At 39.9% G+C, this 24,896-nt stretch overlaps 1 protein-coding gene across 5 annotated transcripts in view; it reads right to left on the bottom strand.

The window, feature by feature from the left end:
* Window positions 1-24,896, bottom strand: part of RTN4IP1 (reticulon 4 interacting protein 1) — a 118,666-nt gene that overhangs the window by 17,778 nt on the left and 75,992 nt on the right. For 4 of the 5 annotated variants that reach the window (XM_060030162.1, XM_060030160.1, XM_060030158.1 and 1 more), the window contains 4 exons: window positions 20,827-20,978; window positions 19,962-20,030; window positions 18,925-19,049; window positions 6,407-6,455 (listed from right to left, as the gene is read on the bottom strand). In XM_060030162.1, the coding sequence (XP_059886145.1) occupies window positions 6,407-6,455; window positions 18,925-19,049; window positions 19,962-20,030; window positions 20,827-20,952 (369 nt within the window). In that variant the 5' untranslated portion in view covers window positions 20,953-20,978. The remainder of the gene's footprint in view (window positions 1-6,406; window positions 6,456-18,924; window positions 19,050-19,961; window positions 20,031-20,826; window positions 20,979-24,896) is intronic. The other variant, XM_060030159.2, reaches the window with a different exon arrangement.

Genomic DNA, 24,896 nt, shown 5'->3' with positions numbered 1-24,896 from the left:
GCGCTCTGCAAGTAAGACCCACCACAGCCAAAAAAAAAAAAAAAAAAAAAAAGAGGGGAAGAAAACATGGCCATTTTACTTTTTTTTTTTTTTTTTTTTTTTTTGCGGTACGCGGGCCTCTCACTGTTGTGGCCTCTCCCGTTGTGGAGCACAGGCTCCGGACGTGCAGGTTCAGCGGCCATGGCTCACGGGCCCAGCCGCTCCTCGGCATGTGGGATTCTCCCGGACCGGGGCACGAACCCGTGTCCCCTGCATCAGCAGGCGGACTCTCAACCACTGCGCCACCAGGGAAGCCCCATTTTACTTTTAAAACATGCATCAGGTCCTCTCCTTTGGAGTAAAAAGACCTAAATAAATGGTTTGGAGGATTTAAAATGCAGATACCTTATATTTTAAAAATAATATATTTTAAAATAACTAGACTTAAAAAAAAAGGATTCAGGATTAAGTATCCAGAAAGCATCATGCTCCAAAATTACTACAGTTCCTTTCTATAATGACAATGTGATAGAATTAAAAGGGGGCCATCAGCAGCAGAATTTGAGAACAGTTGCTTGAAGTTCACTGAGAAATTTTCAAATGGGCAGTTACAAGTCATAACAAATCAGCTGTTTTCTCACTCCTGTCCTCAATACCAATTTCCTGAACTTCCCTAATATAAGTTGCAGAGGTTCACTAGAATATACAAGATCTGTGTTTGTTCTGTTCACTACTGAATCCCCATTCTGTGGTACACACAGATGCTGGAGATCTGTTAAAAACAAAAAACAATAAAGGATTGAAAAACTACTCACAATCTTATCTCTCACTTTTAAAAAGTAATACTGACCAGGGAATATGCCCTGGAAATCTGAGGGGAATTAAAACATTTAGGGACTGACATGATATATGATAGTTTAAGTTTATGGGCCACAAACAGAGACACTTGAGTATAATGACATGTTGCTTTCAACAGCAAGTCCCAAACTAAATTCAAATATGTGAAGAATACAATCCAAGATAACCATCCAGTATCTGTATAAAAAAAGAAACTGTCAAGGAAAAGGGAAATTGTGTTCTAAGCACCTACATTTGTGTTTTCCTTAAACAGTATTAAATCCTCAGGAAGAATCTGTCGTATCTTGAAACAGTTCAATGAATTTTTTTCCAAATTTCTAGATTTTCCTCTCCCACTTAGAACTATCTAATATCTTTGCACACTACTAAAAGGTTGTTTTACTATTTTATGTAAACTAAAACACAAGTATAAGAGACGTCCGTAAGGCAGACACCACTCAGACAGAGACAGCAAGCTGGCTGCCACTCCAAAAGCTCTTCCCTGTGCCTGGTCCCCACACAAGTCACCGTTACCCTGATATTTATAGTAATCACCTCCTTGCATTAAAAAAAAAAGGTTTTATCACCCATATATGCATTCCCTAGATACCATAGTTTACTCTTACCTACCTACCTATCGATTTATTTGACTGTGCTGGGTCTTAATTGCAGCACTCAGGATCTTCGTTGCAACATGTGGGATCTAGTTCCCTGACCAGGGATCAAACCGGGGCCCCTGCATTGGGAGTGTGGAGTCTTAGCCACTGGACCACCAGGGAAGTCCCTATCCCCTTCACTTTCTTAAAATTTATCTGTGAAAGAATCTAGGCCATGTGACCTGCAGAGTTTTTCCCACTGGAAACTCTGGAATTTCTGATTGCACACCTGGGACAGTTCTACCTGTTACTCTGTCCTCTGTCTCTTCTGTTTCAATCCATTTAGCAAGACTATGAATAGTGTCTGGCAAAATTATAGGATGCATAGCATATCTGGTTGTTGCCCTTTTTATTATCTCAGTGGCTGTCTACTGGTGGTTGCAAAATGGTGATATTCTCTCTCCTTTTTTCATTTAGTAGTTGGAATACTTTTATAAAGAAACACCTCTCCTCATATATTAGTTTACTCAGGTGTACAGTTCATATAGAAAAGGCCAATAATTTTTTCCTTTTTTCAGTTTATAAAATAATAAATTGGTTTCCTATCATCTTCCAAAAGTGACCACTTTTTAAAAAATATCATCATGAACTCATGGATTTAAACATAGTTGAAGGATTTCAATTCACTGTAATTTATCATTATGATTACTGAATCTCAAATTGTCTTCTTTGACGATCTTTGGGAGTTTCTTCAAGTTGGCTCCCGAGTCTTTTTGACATGGCTCAACTAGTCTTTACTAACTTCCTTGCTATTAATATATTCTAGGCTCATTCTCGTACATTTTGCGCCCTAGATCTGGAATCTGCCGTTTCTCCAAGGCGCTGCATTTTTTCTGTGTGTAAGCAATGATATTTCAAGAGACAGCTTTACATACATACATATACAAAATATCTCTTGAGTTCATATTGATACTTCCAATTCAAATTCCAGACTGTCAAGCTTTTACTTAACCTCTTTTCCGTTACATCTGTATCTCCTTTCCTCCACTCCTAAAACCCTGGTTGTCAAAGACAAAGGGGATGACAGAATTAAAATATGCCATAAATACCCAACTGTTCCACTGTATATTACAACATGACAGTCTCTGAATAATAGTACTAATATCAATATGATTAATGAAAGGATTCAAATAATTTTAATATATGCTCTCTGTTCCTCCGCTTTTTAAAAACAGCTGTACTGTTTACCTTGTCAGAGCATACGGCTGTTACACACTATACTCTCTTTTTCTAAGCCCTCATTTAGTTTTAGTTCTACAGATAACTTTATATTTAACATTTACCACCAGTCCTTGGTTCGATGTCTCTCTGGCCATTTTAGTTTTCAGAAGCTCATTTTCTAGTAGATTTCTCAGAAAGGGATCAGAAGAACATATTCCCCAAGTTCTTGCATGTTATTAACAGTTCATATGCGCCCTTTAGCGTTTGGAGCCCAGTTTTGCTGTATATAAAATTCTTAGCATGTTCCTTCTCGAGTGTCTTAAATATGTTACTCCATCCCTGCTGCCTCCACTAGCATTAAAGCACTGCTGTCAAAAAGTCTGCTGATAATTGAATTTTACTTACATGTCACATGCTCTTTTTTTAAAAAAATAACATTTTTTTCTTAAAAAAAAAACAACTGGTGTATAAAGCAGAAACTAACACACTATTGTAAAGCAATTATACTATTTAAAAAAAAAAAAAAAAAAGAATCGGTCCCAAAAGGGAAATGTGAAGGCAGTACTATGGAGAAACTTCCTCTACTTAACCACTTGACTCAATTCTAGATCGTAAAGACCAAGTTTGACTTTAATTATCTTTCTTTCCAAGTCCCTTTCATTATATCCTCTGTCAGCCTTGGTTTTCTCATTTGTGAAATAAGAATAGTAATGCCCACCTTATAGTTTTGTCAGAGGATTAGACATTAAAATAATTAAATGCAACCAGGATATTGTATCTAGCATCTAGTGTGTACTCAATAAAACTACTTTCCTCCCCGTGTAAAACAAACAAACAACAAGCAAAAAACCTGGTGGCGCAGCAGTTAAGAATCCGCCTGCCAATGCAGGGGACACGGGTTCGAGCCCTGGTCTGTGAAGATCCCACGTGCCGCGGAGCAACTAAGCCCGTGAGCCACAACTACTGAGCCCACACACCACAACTACTGAAGCCCACGCACCCTAGAGCCCATGCTCTGCAACAAGAGAAGCCACCGCAATGAGAAGCCCGTGCAACAAAGAGTAGCCCCAGCTCACCGCAACTAGAGAGAGCCCGCACGCAGCAATGAAGACCCAACACGGCCAAAAAAAAAAAAGAAAAAAAAAAAAATGTCCCAAGGTTTTTTTTGTTTGTTTCTGCTTTTTCTTTAAGTGCCAGTAATTTTACTAGAGTTCCCCTGGATATTGCTCATTCTGGGTCCATGTTCTTAGATAAGTGCTTTGGTTATTTAATACGTAGTTTCAAATCATTTAACTTCAGGAAAGCAGGGAAGTTTCTTGAATTACTGATTTTAGTATTTGTTCTATCCCCTTGTTTAGGTTTTCTTCTTCAGAAACTCCTATTATCCATACAGCAATCTTCGTTCCTGTCTTCAATATGTGACACTTTCTCTGAATCTGTTTTTATCTCTTCCCTTCTTTTGTAATTTACAATTTTTCCTGTTTACACGTTCTATCAGGCCAGCATTATGTATTGTGTTTGTTATTGAGTTCCTTCTAGTTTAGTCTTCATTGCTAAATAATTTGTTTTACTTTTTTTTGAGTTTTCCAATTATGATTTATTTCGTTCTTTCATGCTCTCTATCGTATTTTTTTAGATATATTAATTTGTTTATTTTTAATTAATTTATTTATTTTTGGCTGCATTGGGTCTTTGTTGCTGTGCAGGCTTTCTCTAGTTGCGACGAGCGGGGGCTACTCTTCATTGCCATGCGCAGGCCGCTCATTGCGGTGGCTTCTCTTGTTGTGGAGCACAGGCACTAGGCGCACAGGCTTCAGTAGTTGTGGCGCACAGACTCAGTAGTTGTGGCTCACGGGCTCTAGAGCGCAGGCTCAGTGGTTGTGGCGCACGGATTTAGTTGCTCTGTGGCATATAGGATCTTCCTGGACCAGGGCTCGAACCTTCTTAACCACTGCAATACCAGGGAAGCCCTCTATCGTATTTTTAATTGTTTTTTTAGCTTGTTTTTGAAATTGCAGGTTTCATTTTGATGTTTTCCAATGTGTTTTGTCTGTAGATATATTATTCTACCTTGATATTTATCTATTACTCAACTGTTTAATCTTACTAAAATATGTTCATTGTGAAACATAACACACAAAGTGCATGGAATATAAATGTACAGCTTAACAAATTATTATAAAGCAAATACTATTTTAAGCATCACTCAAGATTAAGAACTAGATTAATCTAGTTCCATCCCTGCTGCCTCCACTAGCATTAAAGCACTGCTGTCAAAAAGTCTGCTGATAATTGAATTTTACTTACATGTCACATATTTTATGGCTGAATAATATTGCTTTGTATATACATACATACATACACACACACACATCTCCTTAAGCCAATCATTCAATTGCGGCTTTGATTTGCATTTCCCTAATGACTAATGATGTTGAACATCTTTCCATCGACTTACTATCCATTTTTATATCTTCTTTGAAGAAATGTCTATTCAAGTCCTTTGTTGATTTTTTAACTGGATTGTCTTTTTGTTGTTGAGTTGTGAGAGTTCTCTACATATTCCGGATACCATGCCTTTATTAGATAAGTGATTTGTAAATATCTGCTCCCATTCTGTGTGTTGTCTTTTTACTTTCTTGATAGTATCCTTTGATGCACAAAAGTTTTGAATTTAATCAAGTCCAATTCATCTAATTTTTTCTTCTTTTGCTTGTGCTTTTGCTGTCATCTCTAAGAATCTATTGCCAAGTCCAATGTATGAAGATTTACTCCTATGTTTCCTTCTAAGAGTTTTATGGTTTTAGCTCTTACATTTAGGTCTTTAACCCCGTTTGAATTAGTTTTCACATATGACATGAGGTAGAGGTCCAACTTCATCCTTTTGCATGTGCATCTAGTTGCCCCAGTACCATTCACTGAAAAGACTATTCTTTCCCCTGTTTAATGGTCTTGCCACCCAGGTAAAAAATCAATTGGCCACTGGGACTTCCCTGGTGGTCCAGTGGTTAAGAATCTGTGCTTCCACTGCAGGGGGGCACGGGTTGCATCCCTGGTTGGGGAACTAAGATCCTACATGCCACATGGTGTGGCCAAAAATAAAATAAAATAAACCTTTAAAAAGTAAATCAACTGACCATAGGTTCATTTCTGGATGCTCTATTCTGTTCCACTGATCTATATATCTATCTTTATGCCAGTACCACTGTTTTGATTACTGTAGTTTTGTAAGTAAGTTTTAAATTAGAGAAGTGTGAGTCCTCCAATTTTGTTCTTTTTCAAGATGGTTTGGCAATTTGGGGTCCCTTGCAATTCCATATGCATTTTAGGTTCAGCTTTTTGCCCATTTATGCAAAAAAAAGGCAGCTGCCGTTTTGATAAGACTGCGCTGAATCTGTAGATCACTTTGGGGGAGTATTGTCGTTTCTATACAGCATTTTGGCTATTGCATTTCTACATATATTTTAGAACCAGCTTATCAATTTCTACAGAATTGTAAACTTCCATCCACTTTCACTGCCCATGGTCTTCCTCCTTAAAAGCTTTCCTACATTTGTTACATAGGCCAGCCAGAAACTCACTCATATATTAAACCACTGGAAAGGTTAACACTTCCTTCTACATTAGAAAATTTCCTTCTTAGAAGAGCAAGCTGAAATCACAATGAATGTAATTTCTCTCACCTTTCAAGGAAAAATAGTTCACAATATATAAATTTATAAATTCATGAAAATAATAATCTTCCTATTCACAAGATAAAGAAATTGTCTTACCTGTATAGCAAAAGTACCAACTCCGCCTGAAGCACCCAAGATTAAAACACTGCAATGCAAAAATACTATAACTAATGAAAATATTAAGCCAACATAACTGGATAAACAAATAAGACGTTTTCAACATGTAACTGGCTCAAAGATAATCCCCAAAGCAAACAAAATCATTCAGCTTCCCAAGATTCTACTACACAAGGATTTTTTAGGTTCACCAAGAACCTATAAGTGCTTAAAGTTAGACATACTATGAACTCTTTGCCAAGAATACAATATACCAAAAATACCAATGATTTGTATTTTTTAAAGTAGCTCAGATGCTGCTTGGTAACATCTGTCTTACAATTTTTCTGGGCTTAAATTACCACAACTTTCTCTATAAGAGGGAGCTTTGGGATCCTTTTTAGTGTGTTACAGTATATTCAGTTGCTCTCTAAGAAAAATCACATTCCTGACCACATTCTTGCCAAAGTGGAATAAACGTCTTTTGTTCAGACATGTCCCATCACACTCACCAGCTTTCATAAATGGAAACCAATCTTATCTTCAATTTGGCTTCTCGTTAAGCAGATGAATCTGTTCTGTCAGCACAAACATGCTTGTGCTCCAGGCTTTTACCATGTTTCCTTACTGTATGTAGTCTTCCTGCCACTCTAGACCAAGGATGTGCAGCCTGGAGTTTGTGGATGAGTGCTGGTGAGAGCTGTGATGGTGTGAACCCTGTGAAATTGTGAACTGACTGAAATAACATGCAAAGTTTGGTGAGATCATGCATATGTGCATCGGGGAGAAGAAGGATCCAGACTTATCATCAATTTCCCAAAGAAGGCATGATTCAAAAGAAAATCACGAGTCAAGAATCACTGCTTTACATATTCTCACATTTTATTCTGAATTAAGCTAGAGCTCCAGTGAACTGCCTTCCCTAGACTGCATAGATTCAGGTCCTCAGAAAATTGTTTGTACTGAACTGCACTTTGGTGTTCTGTTACCAGTCTAGGCTGAGAGACATTATAAAAAGTGTCCATTTGATATTTGACACTACATTAGCTAAGGAGATACTGTTGAGAGAATTCTTCCTGAGAATTCTCTTTATGAGTGCCCACAGGAAAAAAACATTTTTCTGAAGACTAAGTTGGTGGCAGTAGCTATGCTTCTATTTATCTGTCACTGCAAATTGCGTAACTGCAGGCTGTGGGTCCCTCTTTGACTTGGCTGCTGGAAAGCGCAGGGAATTCTGTCACCTATCTCAATCAGGTACACCTGGAACGTACATTCTGTCTACAATCTTAACCCTAGTTTCATTTTATTTTTTTTTCTCTCTTACCCAAATCACAGAAGGTTGGTTGTCACCCTTTAGATCTTAGAAGTTATTCGTAATATTTGTAAGCCAGCTATTCCCTTTGTAATTACCACCAAATTACCATCAAATGTAATTAAGGCAAGTCTTTTTGAAAATGATGTTCCTTTTAGAAGTTACTTTTCGTTTCATGGAATTATAAATTGTGAAGAATAAAAGAAACTTTAAAGACCAACTCCTCCAAAATCCTTCAATTCACACATTTAATAGCTTTAATGCTTCCTAAATGGGGGCACGGTTGGGGAGGGGAGAAGCACTAAGACTGCTTCACAGATACAGCCCAAAATTAGTTCATCCATTGGATATTATACCCTCTTATTTTGGCACATTCTTATAAAATGTAACTGGTCAAACTCTCAGTTAAGTTCTTCACAATCTAATCTTTTTTGCAACTCCGACTTCCTCTACTTCTGGAACAGAACTCTCCACCTGAGCCTCCCTAGTCCCCTCACTCGGAACCCAAAGTCCCATGCACGCTGGCCCACGCCTCAGGCTCTCAAATGCCTTTCACTGCCTGCTGAGGTCTCCCTTCCCTCAAAGGCTCAAATCCCAGTTTGCCTGCGCAATACCCTAGAGATAGCCCTGAGCCTGATATCCATGTCCGCATTTGGCATTGGACACATTGTTAACTTTCATTCACATGCTTGCTGCCCAGGCCATTCTTCAAGACTCTGAGGACAGAGACCTCATATTACACCCAGCACCAGCCATACTACCCTGGGTGTAGCAGATGCCTGATCACTGTTGCTTGACTTTAAAAATCATCTAGGGACTTCACTGGTGGCGCAGCGGTTGAGAATCCCCCTGCCAATGCAGGGGACATGGGTTCGATCCCTGGTCCGGGAAGATCCCCCATGCCACAGAGCAACTAAGCCCATGCGCCACAACTACTGAGCCTGTGCTCTAGAGCCCACAAGCCACAACTACTGAGCCCGAGTGCTGCAACTACTGAAGCCCATGTGCCCAGAGCCCGTGCTCCACAACAAAGAGAAGCCACCACAACGAGAAGCCTGTGCACCACAACAAAGAGTAGCCCCCGCTCGCCGCAAGTGGAGAAAGCCCGCACACAGCAACAAAGACCCAACGCAGCAAAAAAAAAAAAAAAATTAAATAAATAAAAATAATCGAAATCAGCATTATATCCCACAATTAACAACAACTGCTACTACCCCAAATGAGGGAATCACCTGGCTATTTGAAAGACTGCATTAAAATTTCTTCCAGTAAAGAAAAACTTGAAATGAATTTCTAATTCTCACCCTGAGAATTAAGAGGATACCAAACACAATGGATGCTTAAGGATCCAATGGCCAGACACATCTCCAACTCATTATTGTCAATTCATAGCTTCCCCATAACTCTTGATTCAAAGCAGTCTCACTCCTCTATATGAAAATGCAAAAATGTGTTTCTTAGCATTCTTGGTGGAAGAGGGAGTGGTTCTGCATTAGCAGCTTCAGTTCCTGATGGTGCCACTTGACGGCGCCCGCGAGTGCAAAACAGGCAAGGAACAAGCCCAAAGAAGTACTACAGACAGGTCAGTTTGTGAAGCAGCCCTGGGGGCACACCATTCATTCTCTGGTCATGCAAACTCCATGTTTCGTGCAGGTTCAACCAGGGCCTGTACTTTTCTTTAAACAAAGAAAGTCCCCAAAACGGACAGCAGGCAAATATATTTTTCAAGCCAGCAATAAGTCAGGTGGTCCTCCATGGTTCGAAGCCCTATGGCTGAAGGAACTATTCTTGTACTCTTCAAAGCACTTTCAATACAAAGGGAAAATACTGCTATTGCTTACCCCCTGTGGCCATTCACTTCATAGTGGGAATACTTTCTACCCTGCTTGCTATAATGGTCGTGAAATATATTCAAACTTCACCGAAGTAGTAGCCTATTTGTAGAGTGAAGAAAGGCGTACTGCTGTATCTTCTACGTATTGCTTATCGGTTTATAAAGAGTAAGGGCCCAGGAAATACTCTCTTTACGGAAAGCACTATAATTCAAAATTGCCAAGAATTTTAGTCACATTCTTCTCTTACTTCCTAAGTCCACACGCACAGCTTCTTTGGCAGTCAGTGGGAACCGCACTGTGGCAGATGTAAAAATATGAGAGAGGGCTTTCCTGGTGGTGCAGTGGTTAAGAATCCACCTGCCAATGCAGGGGACGTGGGTTCAAGCCCTGGTCCGGGAAGATCCCACGTGCTGCGGAGCAACTAGTTTCCTTTCCATGACTGAGTCACTTTGTGTTTAGCATCTGGGCACCTAAGTCCTCTACAATCACATTTTTCAGTATCACAATCTTACGAGACAAGGCATCAACACCCTAATTGCCTCACGCATAAAAAATATATGAAACATACTACAAAACAGCAGGCGATCCAGAAGCAGGGAATTGCCTTTCAAATTTCTACATTCTGGCTAAGCCCCAGAAATCTCTGAACGCCAGGGCCAGATATCTAGAGGCCTGGGATCTAGTCACAACTCTCTCATTAACTGAATCTCTAGGCCTCAGATTCATCAGCTATGAAATGATAATCACAGAGGTGTACTCTAGGTGTTAGTGAATGAGAACTGGCATTTTCAATCTAATTTAAGCTTATATTTAGTTTCTCCACCTTTCTAACGTAGACATATATGACCTTCACGATTCCCCCCAGACCACATACTTGTAATGGGAAAAAAAAAGTCACAAGAGTAGAGTGCCCTTCATTAAGTCCTGATGGCTCTGAAACAAGGCTGATTCAAATATGGCTAAATCTTCCATCAGTAGAAATAAGTGGTCTTTAAAAGATAAGGATGATGCTGAAAATGTATAAACTCATCTTTTAGTTTCACACACTACTTTTAAATCTGGAGGAAAAATGGGTGAAAGATAGCAAAGCGTATCATAATATGCTAAATTTATTCCCTCAAGTGAGAAACTTAATCTGAATAAGGGGAATAGAATTACAAAATAAATCAACCAAACATGACTAAGACAGCCTGGGTTTGTGTGTCCCCTTCTTCTACTCCTCCGTAATTCATGCAGACATTCCCCAATTTACAGAAGAGTTCATGTGTAAATTAGTTGTTCAGAACTTTAAACACATTTTCCCATGAAAACAAAGCTATTTATACATCTTGGCAAGATGCCCAGGGTAGCCCTTTAAAAAGGTTTAGTTAACCCATAATGGACCAAGAACCTTATACACAGTATAACGATGGTTCTGGGGGACATGTACTCAGAATTTCAACCTGGGGTACTGGGAACACATCTCCCCAAATGGGACAGGCAGTGGGAACCATTCCAAGACACTGGTTCCTTCCATCTGGTGGCAACACGAGAATGGATGAGAGAAGTAGCATGGTCAGAGGAGGTTCACCGTGGAAGTGACAGGATTCAGGAAGTACCACCTGAACATAAGGCACCTTAGCAGACTGAATATTTTAAGCTGAAGGAATTCGAGAAACAGCACGTGAGGGAAGGACCCTCTGATCTTCTCCCATGAAGCTGGTCATAAGACCCTCGTGTGAGAGGTGTACGCCCTAAACCTGGAGGAAAAGAGCACCTTATCTCCAAGATGGGACACAGTGAGGACTCGGAACGAACAGGCCTTGCTAAGTTTTCTCAGTGTACTACACTTGGCGCGTATGTTTGTCCTATCACGTTTTTTTCACGACTCTCCACTCTTCATCAAAGCTGGCATAAAAATGCTCAGGTTTAAAAATGGAAACAGGGACTTCCTTGGCGGTCCAGTGGTTAAGACTCTGTGCTTCCAGTGCTGGGGGCACGGGTTCCATCCCTGGTTGGAGAAGCAGGATCCCACATGCGGCGCGGCCAAAAAATTAAAAAAAAAAAAAAAAAAAAGAAATACACTTACAGACACAGAGAGCAAATAGGTGGTTGCCAGAAGGGAAGAAGACTTGGGCAAAATAGGTGAAGGGGATTAAGAGATAAAAACTCACAGTGAGGGCTTCCCTGGTGGCGCAGTGGTTGAGAGTCCGCCTGCCGATGCAGGGGACACGGGTTCGTGCCCCGGTTCGGATAGATCCCACATGCCGCGGAGCGGCTGGGCCCGTGAGCCATGGCCGCTGAGCCTGCGCATCCGGAGCCTATGCTCCGCAACAGGAGAGGCCACAACAGTGAGAGGCCCGCGTACCACAAAAAAAAAAAAAAAAAAAAAAAAAAAAAAAAAAAAAAAGCTTACAGTGATGAAATAAGTCATGGGGATGTAATGTACAGCATAAGGAATACAGTCGATAACACTGTAATAAGTTTGTATGGTGAAAGATGGTTACTGGACTTGTGGTGACCGTTTTGTAATACATTTGATTGTTGGATCGTGTGTCCTACACTTGAAACTAACATAATACTATATGCCAACTGTACTTCAATTAAAAAAAAAAGCTCAGGTTTAACCACTTCTTTGGGTCTTCATTTCCTTATAAAGGCTCCCATGTTGCATAAAACTTACAAACAAATAAATGTGTATGCTTTTCTCTTGCTAATTTATCTGCCTTTTGTTACCGGGGCCCCAGCCAAGACTTAAAAGAGCAGAGGAAAGATATTTTTCCTCCCCTACAGAGCCAGTGAAGCTTAAGCTTCAGTCCCTCCCACTTACACAAGGCCTGGAGAAGAGCCCCAGCAATGTATCTGAATGGACATGTAAGCAGATAGGGTAGGGGATCCCCAAAGAAAGAGAACCAGACCGGGCTTTCTTGACAGAAGAGAAGCCATTTTTTGGCCTAAACCATTTTGCGATTTAAGCCTGGCCACAAGGCTTGCCCTTGAACAGGTCTCAGTAATTAACGATCTTAAGGGAACAAAAGAATGCAGAAATAACTCTTATCAGGCAAGAAAGTAACAATAGCAAAGATAGTATGTCAGTTGTAATGACTCCCAGTTCTGTCAATGATAAAGATTAGCCTGAAGCGCTCAACCACCAGACGAACTGGAACCTAAGGGATGATGATGTTGCCCTTTTCTGACCCTTGTGACTTCAATCAACTAAAGGCCAAGCCCCTTCATGAATATTCATGTTCTCTTAGCTTAAAATTTACCCAATTTTGCTGTTTGGAGAGAGACTGCTTTGGGAAAGAGCCCCACCGTTCTCCTTACTTGCTGCAAGTGATAATGTTACAAGTCCTTCCTTCTCCTTATCTTTGGCGTGGTTGTGTCTTTTGGCTTGACACCCACCAAGAGGCGAACCAAGTTTTAGGGTAACAGACGTATGCTTTTGTAAAACTTGCAAAAGTAAGATATGCTAATGAAGGCTAGAAGAATATGGCACGCCAAAATATGCCACTTACGCATAAGAATTATTCAGAGCTGAAGGCAACTGAGAAGAAGTAGGCGTAAGAAATCTCTGTACTCCCCCTATTTGCCTAAAAGCAGGACAGAAGTTTACAAAGGTGCTTGCTTTACTCTTTACCAAGGACAAAGGTTAATCCCTGGAGATAACTGTAGACCCTTATCAATGGAGGAGGCAGCAATTTAAATCTGCATGACTAACTTTATTCTTGCTTTTCCTGGTAAACTTTCCACAACTGGCCTTCCCTACACTCCTCTATCTTTTGTCTTTTACTAAAAGATGGCATTTTGGCCTGAATTCTAAGCTAACTCTTTGAGTTACTCATTTTGCCTGGGTATCTCGTGTATACGTGAGGTGCACATGTTAAGAAACTTCTGTTTGTTTTTCTCTTGTTTCCCTGTCTTCTGTTACAGAGATCTCGGCAGAGAACTCAGAAGGGTAGACGGAAAATTATCTTTCCTCCCTACTAACCACAATCAGTAAAACTGCTGCCTCTTTCCACTCCTACTTTCCTCTCCACTATACTTCCTCTCTTGTCAGGTGACACTAGATTTGATTTGGAAATACAGCTGCTTTGGGCTTAGTGGGAAATACTGATGTGGTTCATAGTAATTTCTGAGTACAGTTAAGTTATTACAGGCTGTCCTGGTTTAAGAATGCCTTCCAGGAATATTCCTATTTCCCACTAAGTCAACACAACAAGGTATCATAACATTTTATTACGATAAGACTGAATATCATGGTACCTAGCATTGGATTATATGAGCAGTGAAAGAGAAGTGAAGCCTGAAATGTACAGAACCAGAAGCTGGTCTATAGAAAATTCTTCCAATTAAAAGACATGTAAAAACGTACAACACATCACTGATAAAGGTAATTTGTGATTCAGGACCCACAAAATGGAGGCCGCCCCAGTGGCCCAGCCCATGTCCCAGCCTGCCTCACTGCCAAGGAAACCTAGCACTAATCACCATCCTTCAACTCAGCTTTAGCTCACCTCACCCTAGAAACCAGCACCTGCTAGCCTTATAGGGAAATCTGACCTCCTAGCCAATCACGCCTTGTGTCTGTGTTGCCACTTCTAACGCTGCATAAAACACAGTCTTGCCCAAAATCCCTTGGGAAGAGAGCTCCGCCACTTGTGGACGGTTTTTCATTGAATAAAGGATATTAAACTGGTTATTAAATTGTATTATTTGATACCACTATAGGGAAGATATCAATAACAAGCTAGTAAATGAAAGTTGTCAATTAAAATGCAAAAGTATTTTGGGCTTATTCACTGCACAAGGAAACATGAGATGCCCTGGAATCTTGCAACTCATAAAGAAACTTGGAAGACATTTTTCCAAATCTGACAAGAATCCTAAGTTTTACATGACACGGACAATAATGAGTTGCACAGAAGGGGAGGGAGCAGGGTTTGGGAACAATACCATATTTTGGCTTATGGAAAATCACAGTTAACTGACAGTAGGAATATAGAGAAAGCGTCAGGGTGGTCATCGGTAAGTCTTGTTTTGTACAAGTTGAGTTTCAGCTGCAAAGGGGACACCTAACTGGATGGAACTGAGTAGAGAGGATGCGGTCAGAAATAGGATCTGCAAGTTACCAAAATATAAAAAGAGGGCTTCCCTGGTGGTCTGGTGGTTGAGAGTCCGCCTGCTGATGCAGGGAACACGGGTTTGTGCCCCGGTCTGGGAAGATCCCACATGCCGCGGAGTGGCTGGGCCTGTGAGCCATGGCCCCTGAGCCTGCGTGTCCGGAGCCTGTGCTCCGCAAGGGAAGAGGCCACAACAGTGAGAGGCCCGCATACCGCAAAAAAAAAAAAAAAAAATTATATATGTGTGTGTGTGTATATATATATATATATATATAAAGAAACTGGGAGCAGATGAGATAACCCTGGGAGACAGGAAAGACGGAGGGAGACAACGGGAAAGCAGGTACAGTGCAAGGGCTGGGGGAGGAAAGGGAACCTTTAAAAATGATAAGAATTGGTTCAAAAGGCAAGAAGAAAACTAAAGGAGTTTAGTGTCCCTGAAACCATGGAAAAAGTGAGCATAACAAAAGTGGGCAACAGTGCCAGAGACTTCAGAGGTCAAATTGTAAGAACTGAAAAGTATCGTTGGGTTGGCAACTCGGTCAGCTATGACCCCGGTGAGAACACCTGCACCTGACTGGCAAAGCCGGAAGTGAGGTTACGGTGCACTGAAGAGTGAACGACTCCTAAACGTCACAAGATAGTTTTCTAGGTGACAGGAGCAACTATCTGTAAAACACAAATGGCCAGGAAAGAGTTTGCTACTAATTCCTTTAACAGATCCCTCCCGGAGCTCCCTGGAAAACAGGCCTGGGGTGGAGACGATTCATCGGCAGCACACCAGCCAGGCCAGAGCCAGCACCCTTCCTCACAACCCCAGGATTTCTCCAAGCAAGTAGACCACAGGGGTTTCTTTCTCTTTCCCCTTTCCCCTCTCCCCGTACAATCTAGTCAAAGTGCAAATGAAAACCCAAAGTCCCCAGGGGTGGTGGGAGTGGAGAGGGCAGAGGAACAGGTGGGTCGGGTGGGGGAAGGACAGGCAGGCAAAGGCAGCTGAAAGAAGGAAGCTGTTGTAATTACCGGTGTAAGCATATGGGGTGGGGGGCGATACAATGTTTTATGTTTGAGCCTGTCTAATTCTATAAACAGAATTAATCAGACACCTAATTTACAATTACATGACTAAGTGTTACTGTCGTAAAGCCTAATCTCAAAAAAGAAAAAGGGAAAAGCATTCCTAAATCCACTTCATTGAGTTTCAAGTATACACAATTTAAAAGTGAAATTTATTTTGCGGGGGAGGAATGGTTCAATTTCTAACACTTTGTAATACCTCTGTCAAACAGTGAAGTACAACCTCGCAGCAAGAGATGAATTTCAGGCAGAGCATGACACTACCAATAAATATAACCATCAAATAGAACCCCTTTCCAAAAATATCTGGTGTAACCACTTTTTTAAAAAGTTCTATTCGTCTTGAGAACCCTAAGTTATCTATGTGTTCCTACGGAATAAATCACGAAGAAACTATGGATGGGCTGATAACAGGGAAATCATTTCATCTGACTTTTCTAGTGATACCAAAGCACGGGCAAAAAAGACACATGACGTCAATATTAAATTATCCCCTTGGTTAACTGATGCTCAGTTGTTACAGAAATATAATTATAGAACAAAGAAGGAAAAGCAAAACACCATCGAGGCCTTAGAAAGCTTTGTCTTAATTTCAAAAAGCTGTTTGTTACAAAGAAATCCTGTAAAATCTTTCAAGGTGGGTGTTTTTGTCATTGTTAGTTTTAGGGTTTTTTAATTAACTGGCTAGAAAAACACTGTTGGTCCTTGATGACAAACACTGATTTGCTTTGTGCAGACTAAAGACTACCTTAATGCCGAGAGCTAACAGTAAAAGAATAATTATTGCTTAGAGAAGCCAAAATATGCTCCACCAATCACAAAGGATAGTCAAACTGAAAAAAGCCACTTTGGACACCAGAACCTCTGCATTTAAGTTAGTAAAGTCCCCCTATAATAGTAATTTCTTCATGTAAAATTATTTTTACAGTATTTTAAGGTGCTCACATCTCTCATGTGATTCTCACAAATAAGGAGTTGGAGGGACTTCCCTGGTGGTACCGTGGAATCCGCCTGCCAATGCAGGGGACACAGGTTCGAGCCCTGGTCCGGGAAGATCCCACATGCCACAGAGCATCTAAGCCCATGTGCCACAACTACAGAGCCTGCGCTCTAAAGCCCGCGAGCCACAACTACTGAGCCCACGCGCCTAGAGCCTGTGCTCCACAAGAGAAGCCACCGCAACAAGAAGCCCGTGCACCACAACGAAGAGTAGCCCCTGTTCGCTGCAACGAGAGAAAGCCTGCGCGCAGCAACGAAGACCCAACGCAGCCCCCAAAAATTAATTATTAAAATTTCTAAAAAAAAATAAAAATAAGGAGTTGGAGAGGAAGGCCATTATTACTACCCATGTGTAATAATTTCAGTAAACAAATTTCCTAGAGCAGCAAGGGAACTCAGAACAAAGGCATCCTGAGTCACCACACATGTGAGAATGTGACACAAGTCCATGATATGAGCCAGTGAGGCTCTTTCAATGGATTTCATTCCAGTGTGGTTAACATGTGGCTAAATCAATGAACTGACGCAACTCAATATAATATATAAATCACTTCTATAAGTATAAAACTTTCCACTTCTCAAAGCTCGCCTAACAACCTACATTGTCCTACACTCAGTAACTTGGTGGAAACAGCAAAGAGACCATAAAAAGCATGCATGTGGTCAACTGATTAGTTAGTAGCGGTGTAGAGAGAGGAACCCAGGTCTCTACTTCCCCAGCTCCCAGCCATTACTGCTTAAACAGAAGATAACATAGTACCTACAAAGCCAACGATAAACTGGGAAGACAAGAGATAGTTAGATCAGTTTCTAACTCATTTTCTACAGAATACTAAAAAATGTATGCCTGGAGGGCCTGAACCAGCAAAAGGAATGAGAGCTCTTTATCTGGAGTGGTCATGGGGGCACAGAAAGCTGAATGCTTTTAAGGAAAAGCAAAACAAAGCATCAATGTCACTGCAGAGTCTACAATAATAATAAACGTCTAAAAATCCTGAACATGATTTTTGCAAGGTTATTATTAACTAAGACAAACCATTAGAAAAATCTACATGATCAAACTGATTTAATTTAAACAAAGTGTTGGACCAAAATGGCAACTTCAAGAATGATAAGGCCCAAAAGCTTAAAAATTAAACAGCGCTGACCTTTAGAATACTTACCTTGAATTCTATGATGAAGGGTAGCACCTCATTAGATGAATAGCCTTTATACTGCTTTCAGAAATACAGCTATTAAGCGTTCACTAAATTCAATGTCTATAATCCAACCCATTAAAGGTAAAGTGCAATGTTTCATAACAACAGGAGTATAGATTGACACAGACTTGTTATTTTTCTGGCACAGTCTTTAGCAATCAGAAAACAAAATTTGACCTACAGCTCTCTCCTTCATCACAATCACTGAATGGTTCTGAGGACCTAGTTTTCTCACCAAATAATAAAATCATCCGTTTTCTCTATGATGCCAACTTTCTGAAACACAAAGAACACAGTAGTCGCATTGCTAAGAACAGTAGCCACCATGTACTGAGTGCCTTCTGTGTGCCGCAGCCTGTGCCACCGATTTTATGTGTTATCTCTTCTCACCCCTAAAACAAAACTCACAAAAGAGAAGTGTCCAAGTGGGCCACCCGGCTAGAAAGCAGCAGAATCTGAATCTGAACTCAAGAACATCTAACACTCACTGTGTTTTTGCAAACTCAGCAAGCACACCTGCAAGTCCTGGAAGCACCAGAACTGCCTAAAGGAGCCTGAGAGAGCACAGAGCCTAAGAGAACTCAACAATATTCAAACCCTTTATATCTGTTTTTCATAGAAACCTTCAAGTGTGAAAGCAACTCCGTCATTCTTTAAAATCTGTAAGGAAGTCATTCTTAACCTTTTTAGGAATCTGATGAAAGCTACGGATCTTCTTCCCAGAGACTGACATACAAAAATTGTGCATCATTTTAGAAGGTTCAGACTCCTAACATCCATCTACATATTTTTAAAATTCTCAATTGATTGAGCTAAGAATCAACAGAATGAGATGAAAAAAGTACGAACTGGCACAAGAGTTCTTTGGAAATTGTTTGAACTGTTAGCACAACTCTGCTCATGTAAGTGAGCCTAGTTTTCATGCTTCTGACAAATCTACTGCAAAGACGTCACCAAATGAAAGAAGGGAGTTTTAGATGCCACTGCTGATGCTCACCGTTTTCCTGCGCAATTCTTATCATTCAGGCCACCGATCTTGTTTATGGCAGACCAGGCTGTGAGGGCCACGTATGGCAGAGAGGCGGCTTGACCATGAGTGAGTGACTTGGGCTTGTGAGAGACCTAGATTTGAAGATAACAGTCAAAAATAAGCAATGACTTGCAAACCTATGAACACAATTAAGTACATCTATCTTCACAGGAATCCGCTGTTTTCAGAGATGTAACATTCGGCCAGTTTCAGTGGTTATTGCAAACCCTGCTCCAAGATTATCCCTAAGGAATTTCTCCAAATGACTCAACCTGCCTCGCAGAGGTTCAGAAAGGTTTTATAGGTTACATTATCAGATACTGCTGCATAATGCTTCATAAAAAGACCACATTCAACAATACCATTAGTCCTAACTATACCCAGAAATAAACCCAAATAAACCTTGAACCCTCATAAATACAATCTAATTTGTTTTTGTGATCAGCTGTTTCCTTCACCCCCATTTACTGGAAGGTAATCTTTCCGACTTTTTCTAATCTTATCTTTTTTCTAATCCTTTCTCCCTTCCTGCCCTCCCTTCTGTAGGCAATTTCCTTAATATTAACCCCCTTCTTTCTAATTAAATCGTTAGGCCTCCTGACTGGATTTGATTAGACTCCTGTTTTGAAAGTTATCTGAAACAGCTTGGTACTTCCATGCTTCTGTTTATGATGCATCGGTATGCGCCACTTGGTATATTTGGTTTCAACTATTTATACTGGATAAAACCAAGAAACACAGCAGGGTTTCTAGATCTTGCTCCAAATCCCTGTTCCACAAGACAAAGATAAAAACGCTTTGGCAGGCAGTGTTATTTAAACGACATCCAATACTTTTTTAGATCTTTTAAAAATTCCTATTCTCTATCTCGGTTCTTTCAAAACTACCCATAAAACTTGAACCTGATCTCAAAAAAAAAAAAAAAACTCCAATTATTTCAGAGATATTTGTCAGTCTTTGTTTCTACTTTCCAGTGGCATTTCAGCACAGAACTGGTGAGTTACCTCATTCCCACTGACTACAACAAACTCTGAGAGAGTGCCTTGCTTCCAGGGAGGAACTGCAGCCCAGACCTGAAACACACACAACTTCGTTAGAAACAGATCTTTTTAAGCCAAAGTTAAGCATGAGAGTGTTCCCCAATACATATGCCACCCTGTGATAAAAACCACAAGTCAGCAATCCAGCAAATAATAGAGTTATTTTCACATGATATCAATGTATTATTTAGTATGATTCTAGATTTACCTAGTCAAACCAGTTTGGAGGTAGATAACCAGTAAATCCTGCTGTATTTACTGGCTACTTAGAGTACCAGTAAGAACACAGTCTCTGGGGCCTGAATCCTGGCTCTACCACTTATTAGCTGTGGGACCTCTTTATAGCTTGACTTTCCTCACCTGTAAACTGGGCCTAACTGTACTTACTTCATAGGGATTAAATGAGTTATTTTATGAAAAACAACTAGAACAGTGCTAGCTATTATTATAAGCTGACCTTAATTTCTTGGTATAAAAGTTCAAAGTGACAAGGGACAGGTGATTATATCAACCTTCAGCTATTTTAAAACCATCTAACCCATAAGGTAGAAATTGTCATTTAAAGACTTAAAAAGTCCCAATCATATATATCTTAAAGTCTTGCAATTCTTAAGCACTAGATTTAGAAAAGTTCAAGCACAGCAAGCTATTGTGACAGAACTAGAAACAACAGAAAGAAGAACTGAACCAAGAAAATGAGGGCTCCAGCCAAAGCTCACTATATTTGTTGAAAAGAAGAAAAAAGGTCAATGATATGGAATATATTTCCAAAAGCAGCAGAATGAAATCTGCAAATTTTGAGAAGGAATAGTGGAATGTGATAACTCACCTCATCGCCAGGCTTGAAGTACCTCACATCAAGTCCACACTCCATCACCACACCAGACACATCCCGGCCCAGAGTCAGGGGAAATTCTTCTCCTTTGATTTTAATATGTAAAGGATCACGTTTCATATTTAAAGCTGTAGCTCCATAGCCACCTATGAAATACAAGTTATTTGTTTCTTCCAAAAGAATGGGATGATTTCAAAACTACTGCAGGGTTACAGGCCAGGTACAATTCTAGATCTTCAAGATGCAGATTATAAAGTAATCAACCTTATACATTTTTTACCATCACACAAGAAAGCATAAAAACAATGAATGTTGTTCCTTTCAAAAAAATTATTTGGACAGTCATAATCACTGTTTTTAATTTTTATTTTATACTGGAGTATAGTTGATTCACAATCACTGTTTTTGAAATTCCAATTTTGAAACTGTCTTCAGAACTTTAAGTATTTCCTTTTATAGGTTTTACTTTGTTCTTTGAAGATGGTTTCTTTGTTAATTTATTCATTCATGGACTTTTTAAATAACAAAGTCATCGGAAGCCAAGTCTGGTGAAGAAGATAATGTTAAAGTTGTCTGGTTAATAAACAAATAAATAAGGCATGGATATAGTAGTTGACACTGACACTGGTCTATGAGTAATTGTCCCTGCCTCACAAAAAAATGTTTCTAGAACATCTCTGGGTTAAGTGCAAGGTTCCCAAATGGAAAAGAACCACTTGGCTGCATCAGTTCTGATATGTTAAATCAGGTTGGCTGCTTTATTATACATCATTTTATTTTTAAGAACATTTACATAAACATCAGCTAAACAGAGCTGAAAACATTCCTCTGATCAGTATTTTTTTGGTTCAAATAAATTGGCTATGATAATCCAAAGTAGTTTATTACACAGCTTCAACATCTAAAATGGCTCTTCTAAGACACAAAAGTACTGTTGTCATCTCTTCTGCTCGACATCCTTCTAAGAACATTTCTGCTATGTAAGGCTCTCCAAGATAAGCACCCTGCTTACCTTTCTAGTGTCATGTACCACAATTTATGCTCCAGAATCACTAAGCCACTCAGTAAGTCTCCCCTTTTCTCCCTCTCATCCTCATTAAATCCTAAGGATGGGGAGAAACCAGCAAAGAAGCCTGAGAAGGCTTGGCCACTGAAAAGGTGTTCAGAAAGCCAAGAGAAGAGGGTCATTTAAAGAAGTCAAATACTGCTGATGGGGAAGACAGTTTTTCAAATAAGGTCAAAAGCTGCCAATAGGCTTTTAAAAAACAAAACCCCCCAAACAAACAAACAAAACAAAATACTAGATCCAACAACACAGCAGTCTTTCGTGACCTTCATAGGAGCGGTTGCTGTGGCATGGGGTGACAGAGAGAATGGGAGTGAGGAATTGGAGATCATGAGAATATTCAACTCTTTCAAATAGTTTTGCTTACAGAGAAGAGCAGAGAAATGGGGCAGTGGCTGGAGGGGGACTAGTGCGATAGAGGAAGGATGTTTAAGGTTGTTTTTTTTTCCTCTTTAAGAATGGAGAAATTAACAGCAAGTTTGTATGCCAATGGGAATGATCCAGTGGAAAGGAAAAGACTGAAGATGCAGGAGAGAACTGCTGAAACAATGCTCCTGTGTGGGTGAGAGGGCATGGGGTCTAGAACCCAGGTGGAGAGCTGGGCTTAGATGAGAGCAATGACAGTTAATCCATGCAGCAGGAGGTAGAGGATACAGGGAGAGAGGCTGACAGGAGGGTAGCTTGCAGAAGTTGTTTTTAATAAAAATCAAGACACATGGAAGAAAGTGTTTGAAAGTTGGGAGAGTCCCAGAAAATCTAAGCTGATGGCCACCATGCCAATATTACATACTTGCCAGCTGGCTGGTTACGAGTGCATTCTATCAGGGGAAAGAAAAACTTCACATGTAATACTCACAAAAGTCACATTTTACTTTCCTGTCTTACATTCCTTTTCCACTCTCAAACACAATTAAACAATTATTCACTGAAATTCCTATGTGGTTTGATCAACAGAAGCGGGCATTTAGCTATGTCAAATTTTAGCTGCTGTTTCAGAGCTGCAAAAAAAAAAAAATCTTCAGTCCTCTCTAAGCTACACAGCCTGCAGGGCAAGGTTGTTTTCTTGGTCACCTCGATATCACCTGCGTTAACTCTGGCTCATTGGTACCAGCTAAACTAGCCCCAAATCCAGAAACAGCTGGTAGTTAGGAACTGAGAACCTGCTTGGTGACACAATGAATGGGAACCCTTAGGAGCTCTGTCCCATTCTTAGAGGTGACCAGTTTGGTTCAGAGTTGGAGTGGTTTGGAAAATCCTAAATCTGCCCTCCGTTTTAAAAGCTTTAATTCCATCTAAAGAAACCAAACTTTGCTGGTATGATGCTGTTGGCTGTATTTTTTTTCTATTTTAAGATTATTCATTAGCCATTTATATGATTTATGATTTTATGTCCAACAATAGTGGACATCTCCAGAAAAACAGCTGGCTTTCATCTTTCAAAACAGACACGTCCTTGCTTTCTCATCAAGGGAAATAACTGCTCCCTACACTTTACGATCTTATAATCATTATTTTATTTCCCCATATTTCAGGTATCTTCCGCAACGATAATCACACATTCTCCAAAAAGAATTCATGAGCAGGAAATAAAGAGGATAACTTGCAAATAATATTACCCACTCAAGTCATAAAAAAACTAAGATGTCTCAAGAATACTATATAAAAGTAAAATGTGTTATAATATTACATTAAATAGCAGCCTAGAAAGTCCAGATGCAGCCATTCTACTGAAGTTAAAATGTACACAATACAAACTGTGCATGTGCATTCAAAGAAATGAAAAGTTAACAGACCTAAATGAAGATGAAAACCACTTATTTTAGTTTGTAATCTTAAATTAGAATGAAAATATAAAATGACATTAAAAATAATGACTGGGCTTCCCTGATGGCGCAGTGGTTGAGAGTCCGCCTGCCGATGCAGGGGACGTGGGTTCGTGCCCCAGTCTGGGAGGATCCCACATGCCGCGGAGCGGCTGGGCCCGTGAGCCATGGCCGCTGAGCCTGCGCGTCCAGAGCCTGTGCTCCACAACAGGAGAGGCCACAACAGTGAGAGGCCCATGTACCGCAAAAAAAAAAGGAAAAAAAGACTGAATGACAACTACACATGTGAAGCATAGAAACAGGCTACAGTTGACAGGGCATGGGATCTACCTACAAAGAGCTTATAATCAAGGAAATGAAAAAAACATAATGCTCACTGGGTATAAATCTACCACTTAAAGATAATTCTGATAAAAACTACATTATCTTCATGCACAATGTAAATGTAATAAACTGAAACAATATGCCCAACTAGTAATAGCAATTATTACTTTAAAGCGAACAAAAAGAATACAAATGTGTATTTCATGAGGCAATCATCATCAAGTCATTTCAATTAATTCTTAATAGACCTCTCCAGCTACATTTTGAGTCCAAGTCTTTCCCCAAACTCCCTCCCCACAAAGAAATACGTAACAGTTATTCCTCACATGTCTAGATCAGCACTGTCCAATAGATATAATGCAAGCCACATATCTAACTTAAAATTTTCTAGTAGCCACTATAAAAAGAAAGAAGTGAAATTAATGTTAATATTTTACTTAATATATCCAAAATAATATCAGGTTAATATGTAATGAACATAAAATTATTAATAAGATATTTTACATTCATTTTTTTCTAAGCCTTTGAAATCTAGTGTATATTTTACACTAACTGTACATCCCACACTAGCCACATTTCAATTGCTCATTTTTTTGTCATTATTTTCCAAAGTTAAAGTAATTCACAAATGGTAATCAATCTTTTCAGCACTATAATAATTGCATAAGGAATACAGTACTCTCCAAGCTTTGTCAATATCCACCAGCAGAAATTAAGATAACATTATTCCCATTGAGGATGGCGCAAAACAGAAAAGTACATTTTAACTTTGCAGAATGCAACAGCAAAAATGAGGAAAGTACTGTGTCTATATCCTGGCATCCTGTTCTGCTGCTTTGTCCACTGGACCA

Source organism: Delphinus delphis, chromosome 14 (genome assembly GCF_949987515.2).
Source record: "Delphinus delphis chromosome 14, mDelDel1.2, whole genome shotgun sequence".
Classification (NCBI taxonomy): Eukaryota; Metazoa; Chordata; class Mammalia; order Artiodactyla; family Delphinidae; genus Delphinus; species Delphinus delphis.
This window is presented reverse-complemented; position numbering and strand designations above follow the sequence as displayed.